The 20638-nt window shown below is 42.7% G+C and overlaps 1 protein-coding gene across 5 annotated transcripts in view; it reads right to left on the bottom strand.

Moving 5' to 3' along the window:
- The window catches only part of PPARG (peroxisome proliferator activated receptor gamma), a 97056-nt gene that overhangs the window by 40595 nt on the left and 35823 nt on the right, over nt 1-20638 (bottom strand). For 2 of the 5 annotated variants that reach the window (XM_061618093.1, XM_061618094.1), the window contains exon 2: nt 20417-20614. The exons of the other annotated variants lie outside the window; for them this stretch is intronic. In XM_061618093.1, coding sequence (XP_061474077.1) covers nt 20417-20519 — 103 coding nt within the window. In that variant the 5' untranslated portion in view covers nt 20520-20614. The remainder of the gene's footprint in view (nt 1-20416; nt 20615-20638) is intronic. 5 annotated transcript variants of the gene reach the window in all.

Raw genomic sequence — 20638 nt, 5'->3', positions numbered from 1 at the left:
GACTCTAACAATATCCGGAGGGCACCAGGTTGGGGAAAGCTGAATTAGAACAAGATACTGAAGATTAGAATGAATTAAAAAAAAAAAAGCTTACTTGGCTTGGGTATTTCATTTGAACTTGGGACCTATTGGCATGTGTGGACTTTACACCTTTATATAATAAAAACCTGTTTGACTCTGTTTACTTTGAACCAGCTAACACTACAATGTCTTTTTAAACAGCTTTTGGCCAGAAAGACAGCAGTATTTTATCATGTATAACATTATAAGAATAAGGAGGAGAGGCTTGTGTCAACTTTTAACTTCCTATGTGACATATGCAAACATTTCACAGTAGCTGGTGTCACTGCTAAGGCAGCAGATGTACTCTGTGACCTGGGTGAGTCTGGGCATGCCTTGAAGTTTGCAATCCTAAGCATACTACTTTGGAAATAAACTGCACTGAAACCAATGGGACCTTCTTCTGAGTAAACATGTGTATTATGAGAAAGTTGGAGAAACAATTTTTTTAACACTCTGAGGAAAAGTACCAAACACGTAAGTTATATTTTTGACTGGTAGCACCATTGTTAAGCAAAGATGGCTTGCCTTGTTCTAGAAAATTCCAAAGCAAAATTGGAGTATGTGCTCAAAGAAGCAGAAGGGACAAAAAGATTCCTTGCAAAGTACTGTATATATATCTATCTAAAACCTGAAAAGTGATTTAACAGCCACTTCCCCATCTCTGGAGAGCTCTAGAAATTCTGTAGCTCTGTGAAAGGGGGTTGAATTTTCAACATCATCCCCAAACTACAACTCTCGTGGGAGAAAGCCAACAAATAAAGTCAGTTTAAGAAGGGAAAGGTGGGGATAGAGGAACGTGGGCCACATTGCTACCTTCTCCACATACATCCAAACACTACTGTTTGATTTATTGCATCTTGGGGGACTCATCATCTGTAGCACTGAAGATGACCAGATTGCATGATCACAATCATATAAGGTGGTGAGGATATAGGAGGTTCAGTTTATTGTCTGACCAGCCATTACCAATGGTGTCCCATATTGATGCAACTGTCACATAGCGAGTTGATGAACTGCTTCCATGTTAACAAAGCTTGTCCAAATGTTACAGAGCTTGTATTATTATTATTCCAGTGTTGGAAGGATGGTGGGATATAAATAAAGAATACATTATTATTATTATTATTATTATTATTATTATTATTATTATTATTATTAATTTATTAAATCCCATCCTTCCTCCTGGTAGGAGCCCAAGGCGGCAAACAAAAGCACTAAAAACACATTAAAGTAAAGGTGTCCCCACACTTGTAGCGCGAGTCATTTCCGACTCTTAGGGTGACGTCTTGCGACATTTACTAGGCAGACCATATATATGGGGTGGGATTGCCAGTTCCTTCCCCGGCCTTTCTTTACCCCCCAGCATATGCCGGGTACTCATTTTACCAACCACAGATGGATGGAAGGCTGAGTGGACCTCGACCCCTTTTACCGGAGATTCAACTTCCTCCTTCCGTTGGAATCGAACTCTGGCCGTGAGCAGAGCTTCGGCTGCGTTGCCACCGCTTACCACTCTGCACCACGGAGGGTCTTTAAACACATTAAAACATCATAAAAACAGACTTTAAAATATATTAGAACAAAACACCTTTAAAAACATTTTTGTAAAAATCTTTTAAAAAATCTTTAAAAAAAGAAAAGGTTTAAAAACATATTAAAAAGCAATTCCAACACAGATGCACACTTGCCATTGTGGTCAGGTATTTGCTTAAAGTAGGACATTTAAGGAAGCTTAAAGTAAGAACTTCAGGATATTGAGTTTCACCACAGACAGTTCACCATAAATGATGGAATGTATGTATTTTTTTACATGTGTATCCCACCAGTTCCATGCACTTGACACTAGGGATAGGTCCAGAGTACTAATTCAACTCCTTCAACACTATCCATCTGGCCCCTGATCCAAAGGGTCACTCCCTTCTCTCTCCCCCCCCCCCCCCGCCGGCACCTCTGCCATTTTATCTCAACCTGAGAAACAGGAAAATGACTGTTTGGAAGCTTTGGTAGAGCCCTATGGCTCTACAATGTACCTGAGTCACTCCCATAAGCACGCCAAGGTAGAGTCTAATGGTAGTGAGCAAGTGAGGTACATAAAAGTAACATCATGTTAAAGTTTCTGCGGCTCTTCATACAAAAGAGGAAGGGCTTAAAGACCCATTTGCCTGGCACTCTTCTTCAGTGGGAGTGGGTTGGTGGGTGGAGACACTGTGGTTGGCCCTCCAGCCCTTGCTCAGTCCAAAATAGGTTCTCTGTTTCATATTGGTTGTTGACCCAGACTTTAAGCTACAGGTTTAAAATTCTCTAACCACAATGTCAAAAACAAACAATGGTCTGTGGTGATGGACAGAAAGCATTGCTGGACCATCTCATCCTTTTTGCCATGTTTCAAGCATTCAGTGAGAGAATTTTGTTCTACGCAGACATACAGACACAAGTTTGCAGCCTTTCTGTGCCATTAAATTTTATTAACTAGAAATGAGCCTAGTGCCTCAAAACATTATGGCATTATGGCACAGCAGATAGCTACAATGGTGCAAGTGAACTACGGTGCAAATAATACAAATAAATGCATATCAAAAATCTTCTGGAAATTATCTAGAAATAATATGAGAATGTGTATTTATTTAAAACGCATAACACAATATGCTTGGATCATGTTTTGTAAGATAATGTGATTATCTAGGTGCCCGTGGCAAGGGATTATATCACCAGAAACTACTGCTGAAAGTCCATGACTGCAGTAATTTTAGCAGTACTGCATTATATCAAAATAAAAAGGAACACCTTGTTCTTTCAAATCACTGCAGACTTCATTCAGTAACGCACTAAAGCCACAGTTATTATGATTGCTAATTACCCAAAAGCCCATATGGAAACAGTTGAAGGAACATCAGAACTTAAACTAGTAGCTGGCTGTATACATTGTAATAAATGATTATTATAATGGAACAACAGAGATTTAATTGTAGACAGAGATTATGTTTGTGAAAATACCATTGTTCTTCTGAAGGCATTTATTCTCTTTCTTTGGTATGCATCTCTTGCTTTCTAGAGGCAGTATTCAATTAAATTATTCTGCTAGCGAAACAACTTCAGTTAAGCACAAACAAACTTCCCCCCTTCATCCCCCGTGCCATCCTCAAATCTGTTCCGGAGAGTTGGGGGAAACCACACAACATATATACAGGGCATGTGGGGAGAGAAGAGGGTGAGAATATTTTGTTGCACAAAGAAAAATCCTTGTGATAATGGAACATTCAACTCAGGTGCCAAAACATACGTTTGAGTGGCAAAGTCATTTCAGACACCTCATTCTCTAAAAGTTACATTATGACACCCAAGATTCTTAAATAATTAAATGAAATTGCAGTGCTGGTTTCAAAGAATTTGAAGTATGTTTTCTTCTTATTGCCCAAGCATCATAGAAATTGTCTTACAAAAGTATACAATCAATGCAGTCACAGAGACAAGTTGACATGTGCACACATGCTATAATTGCCACAATAAATGAAAGACAGATAGCAAAACAAAATTCTTATCATAGAATCATAAAATAGAGTTGGAAGGGGCCTAGAAGGCCATCAAGTCCAACCCCCTGCTCAATGCAGGAATCCAGATCAAAGCATTCCCGACAGATGGCTGTCCAGCTGCCTCTTGAATGCCCCCAGTGTCGGACAGCCCACTACCTCTCTAGGTAATTGGTTCCACTGTTGAATGGCACTAACAGTTAGGAAGTTTTTCTTGATGTCTAGTCGAAATCTGGCTTCCTGCAACTTGAGCCCATTATTCCGTGTCCTGCACTCTGGGACAACTGAGAAGAGATCCCGACCCTCCTCTGTGTGGCAACCTTTCAAATACTTGAAGAGTGCTATCATATCTCCCCTCAGTCTTCTCTTCTCCAGGCTAAACATGCCCAGTTCTTTCAGTCTTTCCTCATAGGGCTTGGTTTCCAGTTCCCTGATCATCCTTGTTGCCCTCCTCTGAACCTGTTCCAGTTTGTCTGCATCCTTCTTGACGTGCAGAGACCAGAACTGGACGCAGTATTCAAGATGAGGCCTAACCAGTGCTGAATAGAGGGGAACTAATACTTCACGTGATTTGGAAACTATACTTCTGTTAATGCAGTCTAATATTGTTGGATGTTGTATCTGGCGCAAGCAGATGCCCAGGATGCAGAACAGGATAGTGACAGGCTAGATGCCAGTTGAAGCAATGAGCCGGACAAGCAATAAGTTTTAAGAGTCACTTTACTGATAATATATCACAAGCTCTCTCTCTGTACAAACTCCTTGACCCCCACACCAACTGGCCAGATCTGCCAAGTCTTATAGATAAGGCCAGCTGGTTGCCTTGGATACTTGTCCTTGAGATCTGCACGGACTCTGAGCGTCTTGGCCTTGTAACTCTGCCATGGAAAAAATACTCTCAGGAACCCTTTACTTGCCAACATTCCCCCACCTATTTTTTCCATAGCCTTCTTGCTTAGCATTTCACACATTATATCACATTTCAACAATACATTTCAGATTATGTTACAGATTCACATTTTCACTTCTTTTCATGTCATTTACATTTACATTTCTTGCATTTACTTATATCATTTTCTCCACATGATACATTTCTTTTTCTTCAGTTTACATCAGCATCATTTGTAATACAGTTACTAGATTGCATTAGAATCTCAGCATCACTTTTATTACATTTCATTACTCTTCATGATTTCCATCATCCCACTTTTTCCAGTTACTGAAGTCTATATGTTTAATGGAATTTATTTTAAATCTAACAGGTGGAATACCTTTTGTTGTTCTCTCTGATCTGCGTGGTTGTATTTCTGCCTTAGTGTCTGTGTCTGTGTCAGGCGATTCCTCTGTTTCTCTCTCAGAGCTAGAACTTGATTCACTACTGCAGCCTGTTTCTTCTTGTTTTATTGGTACTGTGTCTGCCTGTTCTTGTTCATTACTACCTTCAGTGTTTCCCAACTCCACATATGTTTTCTCTTCCCAATCCTGCTCTATTGCTTGCACGCTTCTGCTTAACACTACAGACCTTTGTTTTGGCAGCCATATTCTGTAATATGTGTTTTCAAATCCCAGCATGTACCCTTTGTCTGCTCTCCTTTGCAGCTTCCCTGTCCTTTTATTTTTGGGAACATGTACCCAGCATTCTGCTCCAAACCTAATCAAATGGTTTAATCTGGGTTTTCTGTCATACAATTTCTGATAAGGAGACATTCCAGTGGCCTTATGGAATATTCTGTTTTGAATGTAAGCTGAATACAGAACACACTCTCCCCAGAAACCTTGTGTTAAAGAGGAGTCACATAGCATTGATCTTATTGAGTCCTGAAGCAACCTGTTCCAGCGTTCAGCTAACCCGTTCTGATGAGGACTATAAGGGGCTGTTAACTCCTGTTTTATTCCTCTTTTATCCAAGTATTCAGTAAAAGAGTGTCCTAAGAACTCTCCTCCTTGATCTGATCTTACTCTCTGTATTTTGACACCAAACTGCACTTCAATTTTTGTAATAAATCTTTTCAGTTTCTCTGCAGCTTCACTTTTAGCTTTTAGTAAATAAACAGTGCAGAATTTTGAAAAATCATCAACTATTGTCAGGAAATATCTTGCACCCCCCTGAGTAGGTTGAAATGGCCCCACTAAGTCCACGTGTATTAATTGATAAGGTGCATTTGTACTGGGCATGGCTTCTTTGTTCTTTGCAGCCACAACTGCCCTAGTTTGTTTACACACGTGGCAGTCTACATATTTTTCACAGTTTCTCAATGTCACATCATTACTGTTCTCTGTTGTTTTCACCACATTTTCATATCCTATATGGCCTAGTTTTCTGTGCCATAAATGAACACAATTATTATGGGGTTTCTTATTAGCACACATGAGTACATGATTTGTTTGTTTCACGTGTAAGAAGAACAATGAGTTCCTCACTATTCCTTTCATGAATATTTTTTCTCCTCTCATTACATGCACTGAACCCCTTTTGAACATCACATTGAACCCCATTTCATTGAGTTTTGACACAGCCATAATGTTGCATTCAATGTCAGGAATAAACAGCACATCTGTCATAATCGTATTAAAACCTGCTAATTTCACTGTACCCCTACTTTTGATAAGTTTCTTAGTTCCATCAGCCATTATCACATGATCCTCTACGTCACAAAATGTATGAAACATGGATTTATCTTTGATTATACTATTTGTTGCCCCACTGTCAATTGCCCATAAATCTTTACAGTTATTTCCCTGCTCATTGTTAATACATTGCTTATTCTTACTAGCATAGATCACCTGTACACATGGTTTTCTTCCTCTTTCTCTTCTTCTTGCTTCACAATTCCTTTGAAGATGTTGTTTGGAACCACAAAAGTAACATGCTTTTTGTCCATACAGTCTCTCTTGTGCTGCTTTGTTGTTCAACTTTCCTAAGTTGTGTTTAGACTCAGTCCTTTCTTGCTTTGCCATTTCTTGCCTTCTTTGAAATTCTTGTAAAAGTTTGCCTTCTATATAATCCATATTGAGATTTGCATCGTCCATTGCTTCCAAAGAGCTCACCAGACTATCATAACTTGAATCTAGTGAAGCTAATGTGATATACACTTTTTGCGTTTGAGAATGTTCAATTTCACGTTCTGACAACTCAGTAAACAGTCTGTTTATTTCCAACAAATGCTCTGACATGGTTGTATCTCCAGATAAGCGCATCTGATACAATCTTCTGGCAAGATATATTTTAGAACTGGCAGTCTTTTTCACATGAATATTTCTTAAAGTTTCCCAGGTTTCCTTTGCTGTTACTGCGTCACGCACGTGCAGTAATTGAGAATCATCAATAGCAAGAACAATTAACGCCTTTGCCCTCTCATCCAGCCTTCTCCAATCTGCTGGAATTGGCACTACGGCGGGTGGGTCTTCTGCGATAGCTTTCCACAGGTCTTCTTTCACTAGAAAAGCCTGCATTCTCTGTTTCCAAGTGCCATAATTTTTCCCTGTCAGCCTTTCCAAGGGAATCCCGGCCGATAACGTAATAGACATACTTTCACTTTTCACAGTTCACCGCCTTTGTAATTAGAGCTTCTCACCTCCGTCCTTCAGTCCCACGGCTCTCTCACAGCTTTCAGCTCAGCTTTCGGTTTCTCCATCTCTCTGCTGTTTTACTCTCTGGTCTGCAGTTCTGGCTTTTCTCTGCCGCTTTTCTGCAATCCTCAGCACAAGGTAACCATCAGCACCAGGTAACCATCCTCTGCTACCACTTGTTGGATGTTGTATCTGGCGCAAGCTGATGCCCAGGATGCAGAACAGGATAGTGACAGGCTAGATGCCAGTTGAAGCAATGAGCCGGACAAGCAATAAGTTTTAAGAGTCACTTTACTGATAATATATCACAAGCTCTCTCTCTGTACAAACTCCTCGACCCCCACACCAACTGGCCAGATCTGCCAAGTCTTATAGATAAGGCCAGCTGGTTGCCTTGGATACTTGTCCTTGAGATCTGCACGGACTCTGAGCGTCTTGGCCTTGTAACTCTGCCATGGAAAAAATACTCTCAGGAACCCTTTACTTGCCAACAAATATAGCATTTGCCTTTTTTGCAGCCACATCACACTGTTGGCTCATATTCAGCTTGTGATCAACGACAATTCCAAGATCCTTCTCACATGTCATATTGCTGAGCCAAGTATCCCCCATCTTATAACTGTGCATTTGGTTTCTTTTTCCTAAGTGTAGAACTTTGCATTTATCCCTGTTGAATTTCATTCTGTTGTTTTCAGCCCAATGCTCCAGCCTATCAAGGTCCCTTTGAATTTTGTTTCTCACTTCCACGGTATTAGCTGTGTCCCTCAATTTTGTATCATCTGCAAATTTGATAAGCATGCTCTGTTCCTCCTCATCCAAGTCATTAATAAAAATGTTGAAGAGGACTGGGCCCAGGACTGAGCCCTGTGGTACTCCACTCATTACTTCCACCCAGTTTGAGAAGGAACCATTGATAAGCACTCTTTGAGTACGATTCTGGAGCCAACTCTGGATCCACCTGATAGTTGTTCCATCCAGCCCACATTTAGCTAGCTTGCTATCAGAATATCATGGGGCACTTTGTCAAAGCTTTGCTGAAGTCAAGATATATTATGTCCACAGCATTCCCACAGTCTACAAGGGAGGTTACTCGGTCAAAAAATGAGATGAGATTAGTTTGGCAGGATTTGTTCTTCATAAATCCATGTTGGGTCCTAGTAATCACTGCATTGTTTTCAAGGTGCTTACAGATTGACTGCTTTATAATCTGCTCCAGAGTTTTTCCTGGGATTGATGTTAGGCTGACTGGTCTGTAGTTCCCCGGTTCCTCTTTTTTGCCCTCTTTGAAGATAGGGACAACATTCGGTCTCTTAGTGGTTTACAGAAATGAGAACTGCAACACAGAAGCAGCTCAAGGTTTTCCATAGAAACAACTAATACATCCACAAACCAGGGCAGATTCCAAAGGGCGGCCAGGTTGGGCACTGGCCCAAGGGCCCCGCAGCTCTAGGAGCTGCAATCCTGCGGATCACAAGATGAGCTTCTGAGCCCCTCTCCATCCCCCATGCTTCACCTACCTTTCTCTGCTGTTCGCGCAGCGTTGCCATAAATAAAGATGGCGGCCAAGGTTTCCGTAAGGGACTGAAGCCTCTGCCGCCATCTTGGTTGGTGGCAGCAATGCGCGCGCTGCATGCCATCAACCAAGATGGTGGCAAAGGCTTCAGTCCCTTATGGAAACCTCGGCCGCCATCTTTATTGATGGCAAACCTGCGCAAACAGCAGAGAAAGGTAGGTGAAGCGCTGGGGATGGCGGGGAATGGTGGGCGGTTCGGAAGCTCGTCTTGCAATCCGCGGGATCATGGAAGGGAAGCAGAGGGGCCCAGGGCAGGCTAATGCCCAAGGGCCCCCACATTCCTGGAGCTGGCCCTGCCACAAACATACACACACGAAAATATTTAAAAGTTGCTTGGATGAGTTGTCAGTCTTCAACCCCAATGTTGTTCCTAATATAATCGACATAGAATTTCTCACTTAAGAAAATTAATTAATTTCATTCTAATACCAAACTTAGATCGTTTGGAAGTAAAACAGGAACACCCAAAAATAACATTGCGGTTTCTGCAGTATATTTGTTTACAAATTAAAATGAAAAATTTAAAACCCAGAGCAGAGCTTGGAAGATTACTTTTAAAATGTAATAAATTACAGTTACAATTACATGGCCCCAAAAAGTAGTAATTAGTGTTACAGTTACAATTGCTCTGAAAGTAACTGATAACTTTACATTTTCTCAAAAGTAATCACTACAATTACATTTCAGTTACTTTTTTTTAAAAATGCCTACAAGGTGCTGGCCTTGGCTGCTGCACATCTAAGTAGTCTAAAACAACATTAAAAATAAACACACACATACAGAGGTAGTAGAATAATGCTTTTTATCCATAAGATAGCAATGGTGGTCTCTCCGCTGGTAAGGGAGGTGGGGAGGGAGGCAGAGGCCACTACTCAGATCTTTGCACGTCACATCAAGTGCAACCTCCCCCCCCCCTCAGCCAGCAAGCATAATCTCTCTCACTTAACCACCTCCCGGACTCTGCCCTGCCAGCAACTAAGGGACACTCACCCAAGCAAACATTTTCCCCTGAGATGCAAAACAGTTAAAATACTGCAAATGAAGCACAGAAGCCAGAGAGGGTGGTGGAGAGTGTGCCAAGTGCAAACACAGACACACACACACACACAAGTTGTCATCCTTCACCTCCACAGTTCTTTATCTCCATTCTGCGGCTGCCTCCTTCTCCTCCTTTATCCATGTTCTTGCCCTCCGGCTCCTTTTTCCCTCCACTCCATTCTTCACCACCACCATCCATTTTTTTAAACAATTGTTTTCTCCACTCCACCCTATCTCACTCTCCACCTCCTCCCTCATCACCTCCTACCCACCCACAGAGCATGAGGGAAGAGCGACGCTGCACAGAAGCCCAATTTGAGGCACATGATTTTCATCCACAAATCAGAGGAGCAGAAGACTTCCCCTGCTTCCCACCCAAAGTAATGCCCAAATGTAATGCTGGAAACATTACAATTACTCCACAAAAGTAATAAAATTACTCCTAGTTCTATTACAATTAAAATGTAAAGGAATTACCCACTTGTTCCTCAAAAAAGTAATGAATTACAAGTAATTCGTTACTTGTAACGAATTACTTCCAAGCTCTGACCCAGAGCATGTTCTAACAAGAAGTTATAGCCATCCAGACCCAATGGAATGTTGAGGGGAATGGAGGCACAGAATGTTGAGGATATCAAGATCAAACTACTGTTTTATTTTAATTGTTTAACTAGCAGCCATCTCAGAGGACTTTAAAATGTAATACACCCATTTTCACTGGGACAGCAGAACAGCGGAACAGTGGCACCTGGTGGCTCCATGTTAGTGGGGCAGTGGAATCTGCTCTGATGTGAGAAAGGTCCTTGAAAGTTCGGACTAAAATCTGCAGTGGAGTCCACTGCCCCACCGACATAGAGCCACCAGCTGACACTGCTGCAGAGTATGGTGAAGTTTAACCCTTCTTTCCTCAGCTGAGATCCTGATGAAAATTGCTCTCTGCACTGCAGTTAACCTTAGGGGAAAAGTTCCTTGTGGACATATACATCAGGGTCATGGCTTGGGAGGGGAGGGTGGGGTTACACCTCCACTCCCTGTGCATTGCTGCTCTGATGAAAGCAAGGGTCCCTACACCTAGGATTAAATATAAAAAGTCCTCTGACATGGCTAGTCATACATGTAGTTTGACCTTCAGTGAGGAGGGGGGACTAGGAATGGGCCTGCTTTTTAGGGTCCTGGATGGCAGGATTAGGAGCAGGGAATATGGGCCATGAGTTTAAAAAGCTTTCTCACAGTACTATAGATAGTTTAGGAGGTAGAAAGGACACATTTTTCTTTCACAATTTCCATAAAGAACTCTTCCCCCCTCCAATATAGCAATAAAGCACTTCGGTTCCTTCTCTTGAAACCTCACCATGTAGCACGGAGTTGTCTTTTTTAAAGACTTTAAGCTTCTCGTGGCAGGGACTTGTCCTTTTGCATTGTAAGCAACATTCACACTAATGGCGATAAATAATAATAGACAATAACTTCACAGTGTGCATCCATTTGACAATAATCCCTTCCCTTCAAGGGGCTTGGGATACATCACAACATTTTGTTGTGGGTCTCCACTTATTAAAAAGAATTGTGACTAGAAATATAGCATTATTCTATTTTAAGGGTAGCCACTGCATTCTGATTTTTCTACATTATACTAATGCCAAACATTGTCAACTGAAGATATTTGTATTTACCAAGGCTTTTGTAGTTTGATAATGGGATGTTTAATTCTCAGTAGCGCTATTTGAATCAGTGTTTTAATGAGCTGTTAATAGTGTGTTTTTACTGTTTGTGTTTCATGTTCATATATATGTTGTATATCAACCTGAGCTCCTTTGGAGAAGGACGATGTATAAATATTTTAAATAAAGTATAATACATCACCATGGCACAAAAACATCCCCGATCACAAATGACCCTATAAACCATGTATGCTTGCTGTTAACCTGAATGACTTGCTGCACTACATTCTAGACATATTTTTTCTCCAGACAGACCAAATTCTACACCTATTAAAAAGAAGCAGCTATAACATCCTGATTTAATACTTGTTTTACAAAACCTGCAAAAGAAAAGTACAAAAAAGGAAATCCCTGGACATGTAACTATGTCTAAACTAAAGAAAAGATAAAGTAGACATACATTGCTTTTATGTATTTTTAAATATATTTGTTTATTGGATTTATATCCTGCCCTTCCTCTCAGTAGGAGCCCAGGGTGACAATTGTGACAGTGGAATACAAATTATATATAGCTAACAATTTAGTTAACACCAGGAAGGTCCTGTTGGCATAAGGGATGTTCCTGGGATGGTGAATAAGGGGTTGGGACTGGCTTTCCACTCCATAACTGTCCTAGCCACATGCCCCCACTGTGATAGTTTCCACTTGCAGTGCTAGCACCAAGCAGCTTATGTACCTATCTACCCTGACTCACAGGGCACACAGAAGACCAATGACATACTGCAAATATATTTTGTATCTTCACAGAAACAGTTCCACCTAGCTAACTTGCACAAGTATGTATGCACGCTATGCAGCATGCTCTGTTGTTGTTTAAGACTAGAAAACAGCTATATTCCTGTTTTGCTGTTTCTTACTATTCCAGCCTGCTGATATCAAGACAATCCACCCATCCACAGCTATTTTGCTGCGCTGCTGAGGAGTCAGTAGAGGGAGCACAGCATAACTAATGAACTCGGAGCACATCTGACCCCTCTCAGTTATGCCCTTAACAGGAGAAAGATTGTTGTCAGAGTTCACCATAGTCCAAATTGTAGGTAAACATAAAAATTGAGGGTAAAGATGTCAAATTTGTTTTAAATTGTAGAATAGGGTTCGATCTGAATTATAATAGATTCGCACAACACAACTCATGCATGTGTTTATATAGTTTTGCAGGCCCTCACCATGCTTACTTGGAAGAAAGTCCTGTTGACTGATTTATACTTCACGCTGGGACTTTGACAGTAAAAGTATAGCTTATATTAATAAATAAGCTTAGAATTCCACTGCAAGTCCCAGACTACAATTCAGTCTTCCTGTTACCAAAATACAGACTGGACGTGCTGGACTTTTGAAATATAAGCAGTGATGAACTATAGTGCCTTTTCTGCATGAGACAGCTAAATATTATTTTCCTCTGAAAACTCAGCATTACTTTCTGACAACCTTGTTCTGGAACCCACTATTAGTAAGCGCACGTTCATCTATTTTGGATTAAATACTTGTGCTGTTTCTCAAACAGCCTTGGGCCTGTACAAGGCTGGTGAGCTGTGTTTGGCTTGATGGGCCACACTCACAAGGTAAGGATGCTTGACCTAAAGAACTGACAAAACACTATTTACTAAAATGTATATATAGAAGAAGAAGAAAAAGAAAAGGTGCATGCATTTTAATCAGTTTAAGGAGTAGCTCTGCCCACTGTGTGGGAAGGGCACATGCTTTGAATGCGTAAGACCCAACATTCATTCCCTGCTGTCTCAGTGGTGTTTTTTTAAGGTACCGGTGATCAAAAATACCCCTGGAGAGCTGCTGATGGGACAGAGGAGATGATACTGGGTTAGATGGGCAAATATTTTAACCTGAGAAAATGCATGTTCCCATGCATAAAGATAAGCAAGTTGGGTGCACTACAGTGTTTTTATCTGCAGTGGTATTTTAAGGCTATTATTTATTTAGAATATTTATACCTTACCTTTCATGATAACCTCAGAGTGGCTTACAAAAATACCACAAGCACACAAAATATAAAACGTCACGGGATTGAGGGATGATATAGATTATTTCTCTTATCCCCTTCAAACCTGCAATCTTGTATCTGAAGTTGGGATATGCAAGCAAGAAACCTGCTCTACTGGTCAGACTAGTTTCCTTTGTTAAGTTAGCATGTGAGTGAATGGATTTATGGAATGGTCAATCTGCATATCCAAAGGGAGCTATTGGAACTCTTTTCAGAGGAGAAGCCCTCCTCCCCCCAGTACCTGGCTGGAGGTTCCCCCTTCCTGGAGCCAAGGAGAGGCTTGTATGTTTTTAGGAAAGGCTGGGAGCTGGAGAGACAAAAAGGCTTCCTTGCTGTCTGGCTCCCAAAGCTATGGGCAATGGGGAGCAAGATCTGATGGATGTTAATGCTGTGAATCTCTCCATCTTAAGCTCAGGTTGGAATGTGTGTAAATAAAAACTATATATTCTATGAGACACCATTAGGGTTCCCAGATCAGAAGCATCCCAAACCCTGAGATTTTGGGGGCGGGCCCGAGTGATGTCATGGGGCATGTCCATGTGACATCATGGTGTGGGTCCAAGTGATGTTATTAAGCATGATACATTAAGCATCAACCACAATTGCTTGGCGCATACAATTCATACAAAAACATTTAACTGATTGGAAATTAATATAGAAATCTTAGCTAAAAGATGGAGCCTGGGTAGGGAACATTTAATCTAGTCAATTAGTTTCTAGCAAAAAGGGTTCCAGTGCCCTCAGGCCAGGCCAGGCCAGTCACCAGAAGGCCATTGTAGGAAGAAAGGAGCCTAGTGTTGTGGCGATTAGATGGGAGCACTCAGGAATAAAGATGGATGCCCCCAAAGAGCTGCAATTTTAAACACACTTACTAAAGGACTGAGCCCCATAGAACTCAATAGGACTTACTTCTCAGTAGATATGGTTTAGATCAGCCTTTCCCAACTAGTGGGCCACCAGGTGTTGTTGGACCACAACTCCCATCAGCCGCAGCCAGCATTGCCAATGGTCAGGAAAGATGGGAATTGTGGTCCAACAACATCTGGTGGCCCACTAGTTGGGAAACGCTGGTTTAGATTGTGTTGTTGGTAAAGCTTGACAAGGGATCCTCTGCAAAGATATCCATATCCAAGTAGGGTTGGCAACCCCCTGCCTGGAATGCTCCTACCTTTTAACATCCAATTTTCTTTACAGATTTGACACATCACTTCAGAAAGAGGTCTGAGTAATGAGTAAAAAGATTCTCTACCCTTTTCTGTCTCCCCTGTGGGCTGCTATAAATTTACTTTATCAGCCAACCCAATTCCAGTGAATATAACTGACAGAGAGAAAGCACACAATTTGGTCTACCTTCATAGGCAGTAGCTTAGGAACAACAACAATTGCAGCCACGCTGCCCAGTATGTGAATTCTCTTTTACCACTATTGGACAAGTAACAAACAACAAGGTGAATCATCAGTGGGTTTAAGAAGGCTGAGTGGAGTGCATGAAACCACTGTTGTTGCTTCTATGGATGAAAGGGAGTGAGGATAAAGGTAAACAAAATGCAAATAGAAAAACAAGAACAAAAGGCAGTGATGATTTCTTAAATGCAATACCATACCAACCCAAAAACTACCCCAAATCCAAAAGCCCCAGATGCGTCCGATTGGACTTGTAACTCCGCCTCCAGGAGTCAGTCTTGCCTCCGTTGACATCCTGAAGGAAGGAGGACCACAGCTCCATTGCGCGCCAACCTGGCGGCGTGGTCCTCCTTCCTTCAGGATTTCAATGGAATATCCTTTTGGAGGCAAGACCAACTCCTGGAGGCGGAGTTACAAGTCCAATTGGACGCATCTGGGGCTTTTGGATTCAGGGTAGATTTTGGGTCTTCCTGGTTTAATGGACGATGGCCACAGGCGTGGATTCAGGAAGGGCTGACCAAGGATCTGACCTTTCTAGAATTTTTTCCAGTAGTGGTGGCTGTCTATTTGTGGGCTGAAAGGCTAAAGAACTCTACGGTCCATTTTTTGTATGATAACATGGCTACAGTCCATGTTATCAATTCCCTTGCATCCAGGAACACCAGGGTTATGGGCCTCATCCACATTTTTGTTCTCCAATGTCTGTCTGCGTTTTAATGTTCTTTTTCGGGCACGGCATGTTCCTGGCATTGACAATAGTGTTGCTGATGCTCTGTCACGGAACCAGATGGACCGTTTCCATCAGCTGGTGCCGCTGGCCAGGGCTCAGCCGGATGCCGTGCCCCCTGCGATTTGGGAGATTGGACAGCAGAGTCAGAGAGGGCCATAAGCCTTTCCATTGCCCCCAGCACACTTGCCAGTTACCAGAGAGCAGGTAGGGAGATTCAGGAATTCTGGGCCGGCAAGAGCTATGCACCAGAGTCGCCTATTCCAGTGAGTCACCTGCTGGAATTCCTGGTGGAATGCAGGAGGCGGGGCCTGTCAGTCCGAGCACTTCAAGGTAAGCTGGCGGGGCTTTCCTTCTTAGCAAAGGCAGGTGGTTTTCCGGATTATGCCGGGGACTTTAGGGTCCGCCACATGTTGGCAGGGTGGGCTAGAGAACACCCTGCAGCCCCTGATCCCCGTTGCCCTTTCTCACTGGACATTTTACTGGGTATGGTGGGTCAGTGGGAAACAGTATGCACCTCCAGCTATGAAGCCAGGCTATTTCAGGTGATAGCCCTTACACTGTTTTTTGGAGCTTTTAGAACAGGAGAGGTGGTGGCTCGATCCAAGCGAGACCTCTCTCGATGTGCGCTTCAGCTATCAGATGTCTCCATAGAAGGGGGTTGTGCCTGTATAAAATTGAGAAGGTCTAAGACAGACCAGATATGTAGGGGGTGGACCGTACGTTTGGCCCCTTCATTGGTGCCTAACCTCTGCTTGGTGCGGGCTTTGCAAGTTTTTCTGGGGGCCAGGGGATCTGGAGAAGGATATTTATTTATCCATGCTAGTGAGGATCCCCTCACAAAATACCAGTTTGGGGCGCTCACAAAGCAGGCATTGCTGGGGCTAGGGCATGATCCCTGAGTTTGGAACCCACTCTTTTCGAACTGGAGCTGCTTCTACAGCAGCAGGTCTTGGGTTTTCCCAGAGAAAGGTGCAGGCCGTTGGATGCTGGTCCTCGGGGGCTTATAAGAGCTATATTCGCCCCTTTAGAGGGCCTTGGAATTCGGATGCCTAACAAGTGTAATTTGTTTTGACAGGTTGCTGGACAGGGATGAAGCAGACGCGCATCCTAATATGCGGCCAAAGCATGGTCTTCTAGGCAGCCCGGAGGGCCGCAAAATTGAGCATGGGCTCACAGTTGGGCCTTAGTCGATGGGCTGCTGTGCAGTGGTTTGACCGCAAGGAATGCGTTGGGATGGGCTCCTACCCGCTTTGTTCCAGCAAGGTTTAGTGTTGGCAGTTCCGCAGGTTGTGGTCATTCACCTCGGTGGTAATGACCTTGGTTTGATGCAGCAGGGCAAGACCCTCAGTGTTCAGGCATGCATGGACATGCAGTTAATAAGGCAATGTTGGCCTTCGGTACGTCTGCTGTGGTCAGACATGCTTCCATGCAGGGTTTGGCGTGGTGTATGGGACCACATGGGGGATTAATCGAGTACGGAAGGTCAACCGGCAGATTTGGTTGGCGATTCTTGGGCATGGGGGAAGGCCATTCAGCATCCCCACATACAGCATTGGAGGGCTGAACTATATAGGGCCGATGACGTTCACCTGTCAGATGCAGGTAACAACATATTTTTGGGGGACCTGCTGAGGTGTCTGTGAGAGGTGCTTCTCAGCAGTGGGGTAAAGGGGACTAAATAGAGATTTCTCCCCCTTTTGTGGCGGGAAGGTGCCGGAAGGGAAATAGGTAAGGACAGCTAGGTGGCCCCCTTAGGCACCTTTGGAGGTGATTGGCGGTTCCAGAGGCCTGTCTGTCAGGGCTTTACAGCTCGAGGGCAGGATATGGGCTGCTTCTGGGGCCAACTTACCTCATCCACCCGAGGGTTGTACGGCCCCGGGGGATGGTGATGTGAGAAGACCCCCTACACACCTACTGGGTGTGGCCAGGGTAAGGGGTAAGCAGATCGGCTTGCCCTTGCCCCCAGCAGGGGCTGGTCGCCCGAGAGCTGTATGGCAAGGTGCTTGCTTATAGACAGTTCCCGCACCTAGTTTGTCCCTCTGCAGGTCACTTTAAAAGGGCTTTCTGCTGTAATTTAATAAAGTGGACCTTGTTCAACCCAAGCTGATGTGTCTGTATTATTTCGCCCCTCAGTCGCAACAAGAGTCCTATGAGTAAGGCAGAAAATTAAGCATCTCACAACCAGTCAGGATTCCTAACCAAAAACCAAAAATATGATAAATGAAGAAATATTTATATAAGCATGACTATCAAATATATTATTTACCCAACCTGTAAAGATCCTATGTTTATTTATTCAGAACCAAGTCCCAGTGTATTCGATGGGGCTTACTCAAACAGGGACAGAACTGCAACCTCAAGTGATAAGCAACTTCATTCACGCAACCCAAAATTCAGAATCATGCCACCTTACGCTGTTTTGCAACTGTTTATACTTGTTTTTATGGTTATTGGATTTTAAAGGGATTTATTTCTTATTGTGAGCTGCCTTGGTTTCCAGACTGCAAAGCTACCTCACAGGGTTGCTGGAAAGATTCCCATACACACACACACACACTGGAGATACATACACCCCATATAACAGTTTATTGTCAAAACCAGTTGATCATTGCAGAACATTCAAAAAATAAAATCAGAATTAGTTTCCAACATAATAAAAACAGTGATACCTAAGTAAGCCCTGCCTAATTGTTTTAAAAATAGGATTGGAGGGGCAGAGAAAGATATACAACACAAACACAATTCTTTCCTATGAAATCCCATCAATTTGCAGCACAATCCTAACCATGTCTACTCAAAAGGAAGTCCTATTGGATTCAGTGGGGTTTACTCTGGGTATGTTTACTCGGGAAAATCAAGTACTAGATTATTATTATTGTTATTGTTGTTGTTGTTGCATTTATATACCACCCCGTAGCTGAAGCTCTCTGGGCGGTTTACAACAATTAAAAACATTAAAAGCAAGTATACAAATTTAAACCATCAAAAACCCATAAAAACAGATAAGTTAAAAACACATGTTATTCAAATGCTGTTAAAATGCCTGGGAGAAGAGGAAAGAGGATTAAAGTTTCAATTTGGGAAGTTTGCAAAACACTGCCCTCTTCAAAATTTAAACCTGTTTGACTCCTACACACAGGAGAGAAAAAGACTGAAAGCTTACTTATTCAATCTGTGAGATGTTCAGAAAAGCAGGAAAAAGCACATTTCTGAGCCTTGGGCCAGTCACTGCCTCTCAGTCTCAGAGGGGGGCAATGGTAAACCCCCTCTGAATACCTCTTACCATGAAAACTCTGTTCATAGGGTCTCCATAAGTCAGAATCGACTTGAAGACAGACAATTCAATTTGACTCTACTTTTTGTCTTTATCATTCCTTGTCAATCACAACCCTGATTTCTTATTGGCTAAAAACCTGAAAGGGCAGGGATTAGAGCAGAACTTAGAGCAACCAAGAAGTTGGGGGGGGGCGGGCGGCTGACGTTTTGGTGTGTATGTCTGGAACCAGACCACCTAGAAACTTAATTATTTTTTTAAAATGAAAGCTGAAAGTCTGTAGATTAAGGTGAGTCAGCTGGAGAGCCGGAGGGGACCCCCCAAAACCAGAGTCTCAGGCTGGAAAATGGAAATCTGGCAACCCTAGACACCATAGTCTCTCCGCTGACCTTTCCAAGTAAACCAAAGCCTGAGTAAGCACAGGAACCCCTGGAAGTCTTGCAGTGCTCTGGGATTGGGGTGGTGCACAACACGTACTAAAATAGGGAAAATGTATAAACCCAAATTAAAATATGAGTTGCATATTTAAAAAGCCAAGCCAATCTATTAAAAGAAAGGTACATATCATAAAATGGCACAAAAGGCCTTGGAGAATAGGACTGAATTTGCCAGGGGCCTAAAACAAAATAGAGAAGACACCAGGCAAACATCTCTAAAGAGAGCCATTACATAATTGTGAAGGGTAATACATAGTATTATCCCCACAGTTGTCTTTCTACTGCTACTTTCGTATGCTATTTAATGTATTGATTTTTAGCCTTTATGATGTTAGCCATTCTGAGTTTTACCTGAAGAGAAAGACATTTATCAAATAAATAAATAAATTGGATTGCATCACAGAAAAGGCACAGATGAGGATCTTTATATTGTCAGACAGGTTCATGTTAGAGAATGTGGTCCTTCAGATTCCACAGTCCCAGGCTGCTTAGGGCTTTAAAGACCAAGACCAGTACTTAATTGAGTCCTACAATGAACTGGTAGCCTGGGAAGATTGTTTTAACATTGTTGTGATGCGATGTCTGTGGTCATTTCCAGTCAATAATCTAGCTACAGCAATCTTTATCAGTTGTCGTTTCTGAATAGTCTTCAGAGAGTATATGCATAAAGAACAAATACCACTTCCTTGGGTTGATAACCTACTGACAAACAGCACCACTGAGCATCATATTATTATTATTATTATTATACAGCTGGTATAGCACAGTGGGGAGGAGAGCCTGGCTGTCCAGAGTCTGTGAGTTCAAATCCCCGCTCGTGTCTCCTGGGTGTAAAGGGACAGCTTAAGATCACCCCACAGGCTCAGGGGTTACATGCCCTGCCACCTGTGCAGCCGTGGGCAAGCGGCATAGTCCCAAGGAGCCCAGTTGTCCCCCAGCTGGCAGTTGCGGACAAGGAAAGGGCTGGCTTGTGCAGCTGTGGCAAGCTGAGCAGGCTCTAGCCAGCTGGGGAGGACTAGCCTCAGAGGGAGGCAATGGTAAACCCCCTCTGAATACCACTTACCATGAAAAATCGCTTACCATAAGTTGGAATCGACCTGAAGGCAGTCCATTTTTCTATCATCATCATTGTCATTATTATTATTATTATTATTATGTCCCAGGCTATGGTCTGAAGGCACATGAGGCCAGCACCTTGCTGAAGCTAAGCAGGGTCAGGTCTAGTCAGTGCCTGGATGGCAGAATGCCTGGGAACCACATGTAAGCCGCCTTGGATTTCTATCATGGAAAGAAAGGCGGGGT

The sequence above is a fragment of the Rhineura floridana genome, chromosome 3 (assembly GCF_030035675.1).
Source record: "Rhineura floridana isolate rRhiFlo1 chromosome 3, rRhiFlo1.hap2, whole genome shotgun sequence".
NCBI classification, from domain to species: Eukaryota; Metazoa; Chordata; class Lepidosauria; order Squamata; family Rhineuridae; genus Rhineura; species Rhineura floridana.
Note: the sequence above shows the minus strand (reverse complement) of the source record. Positions and strands in the feature narration are given on the sequence as shown.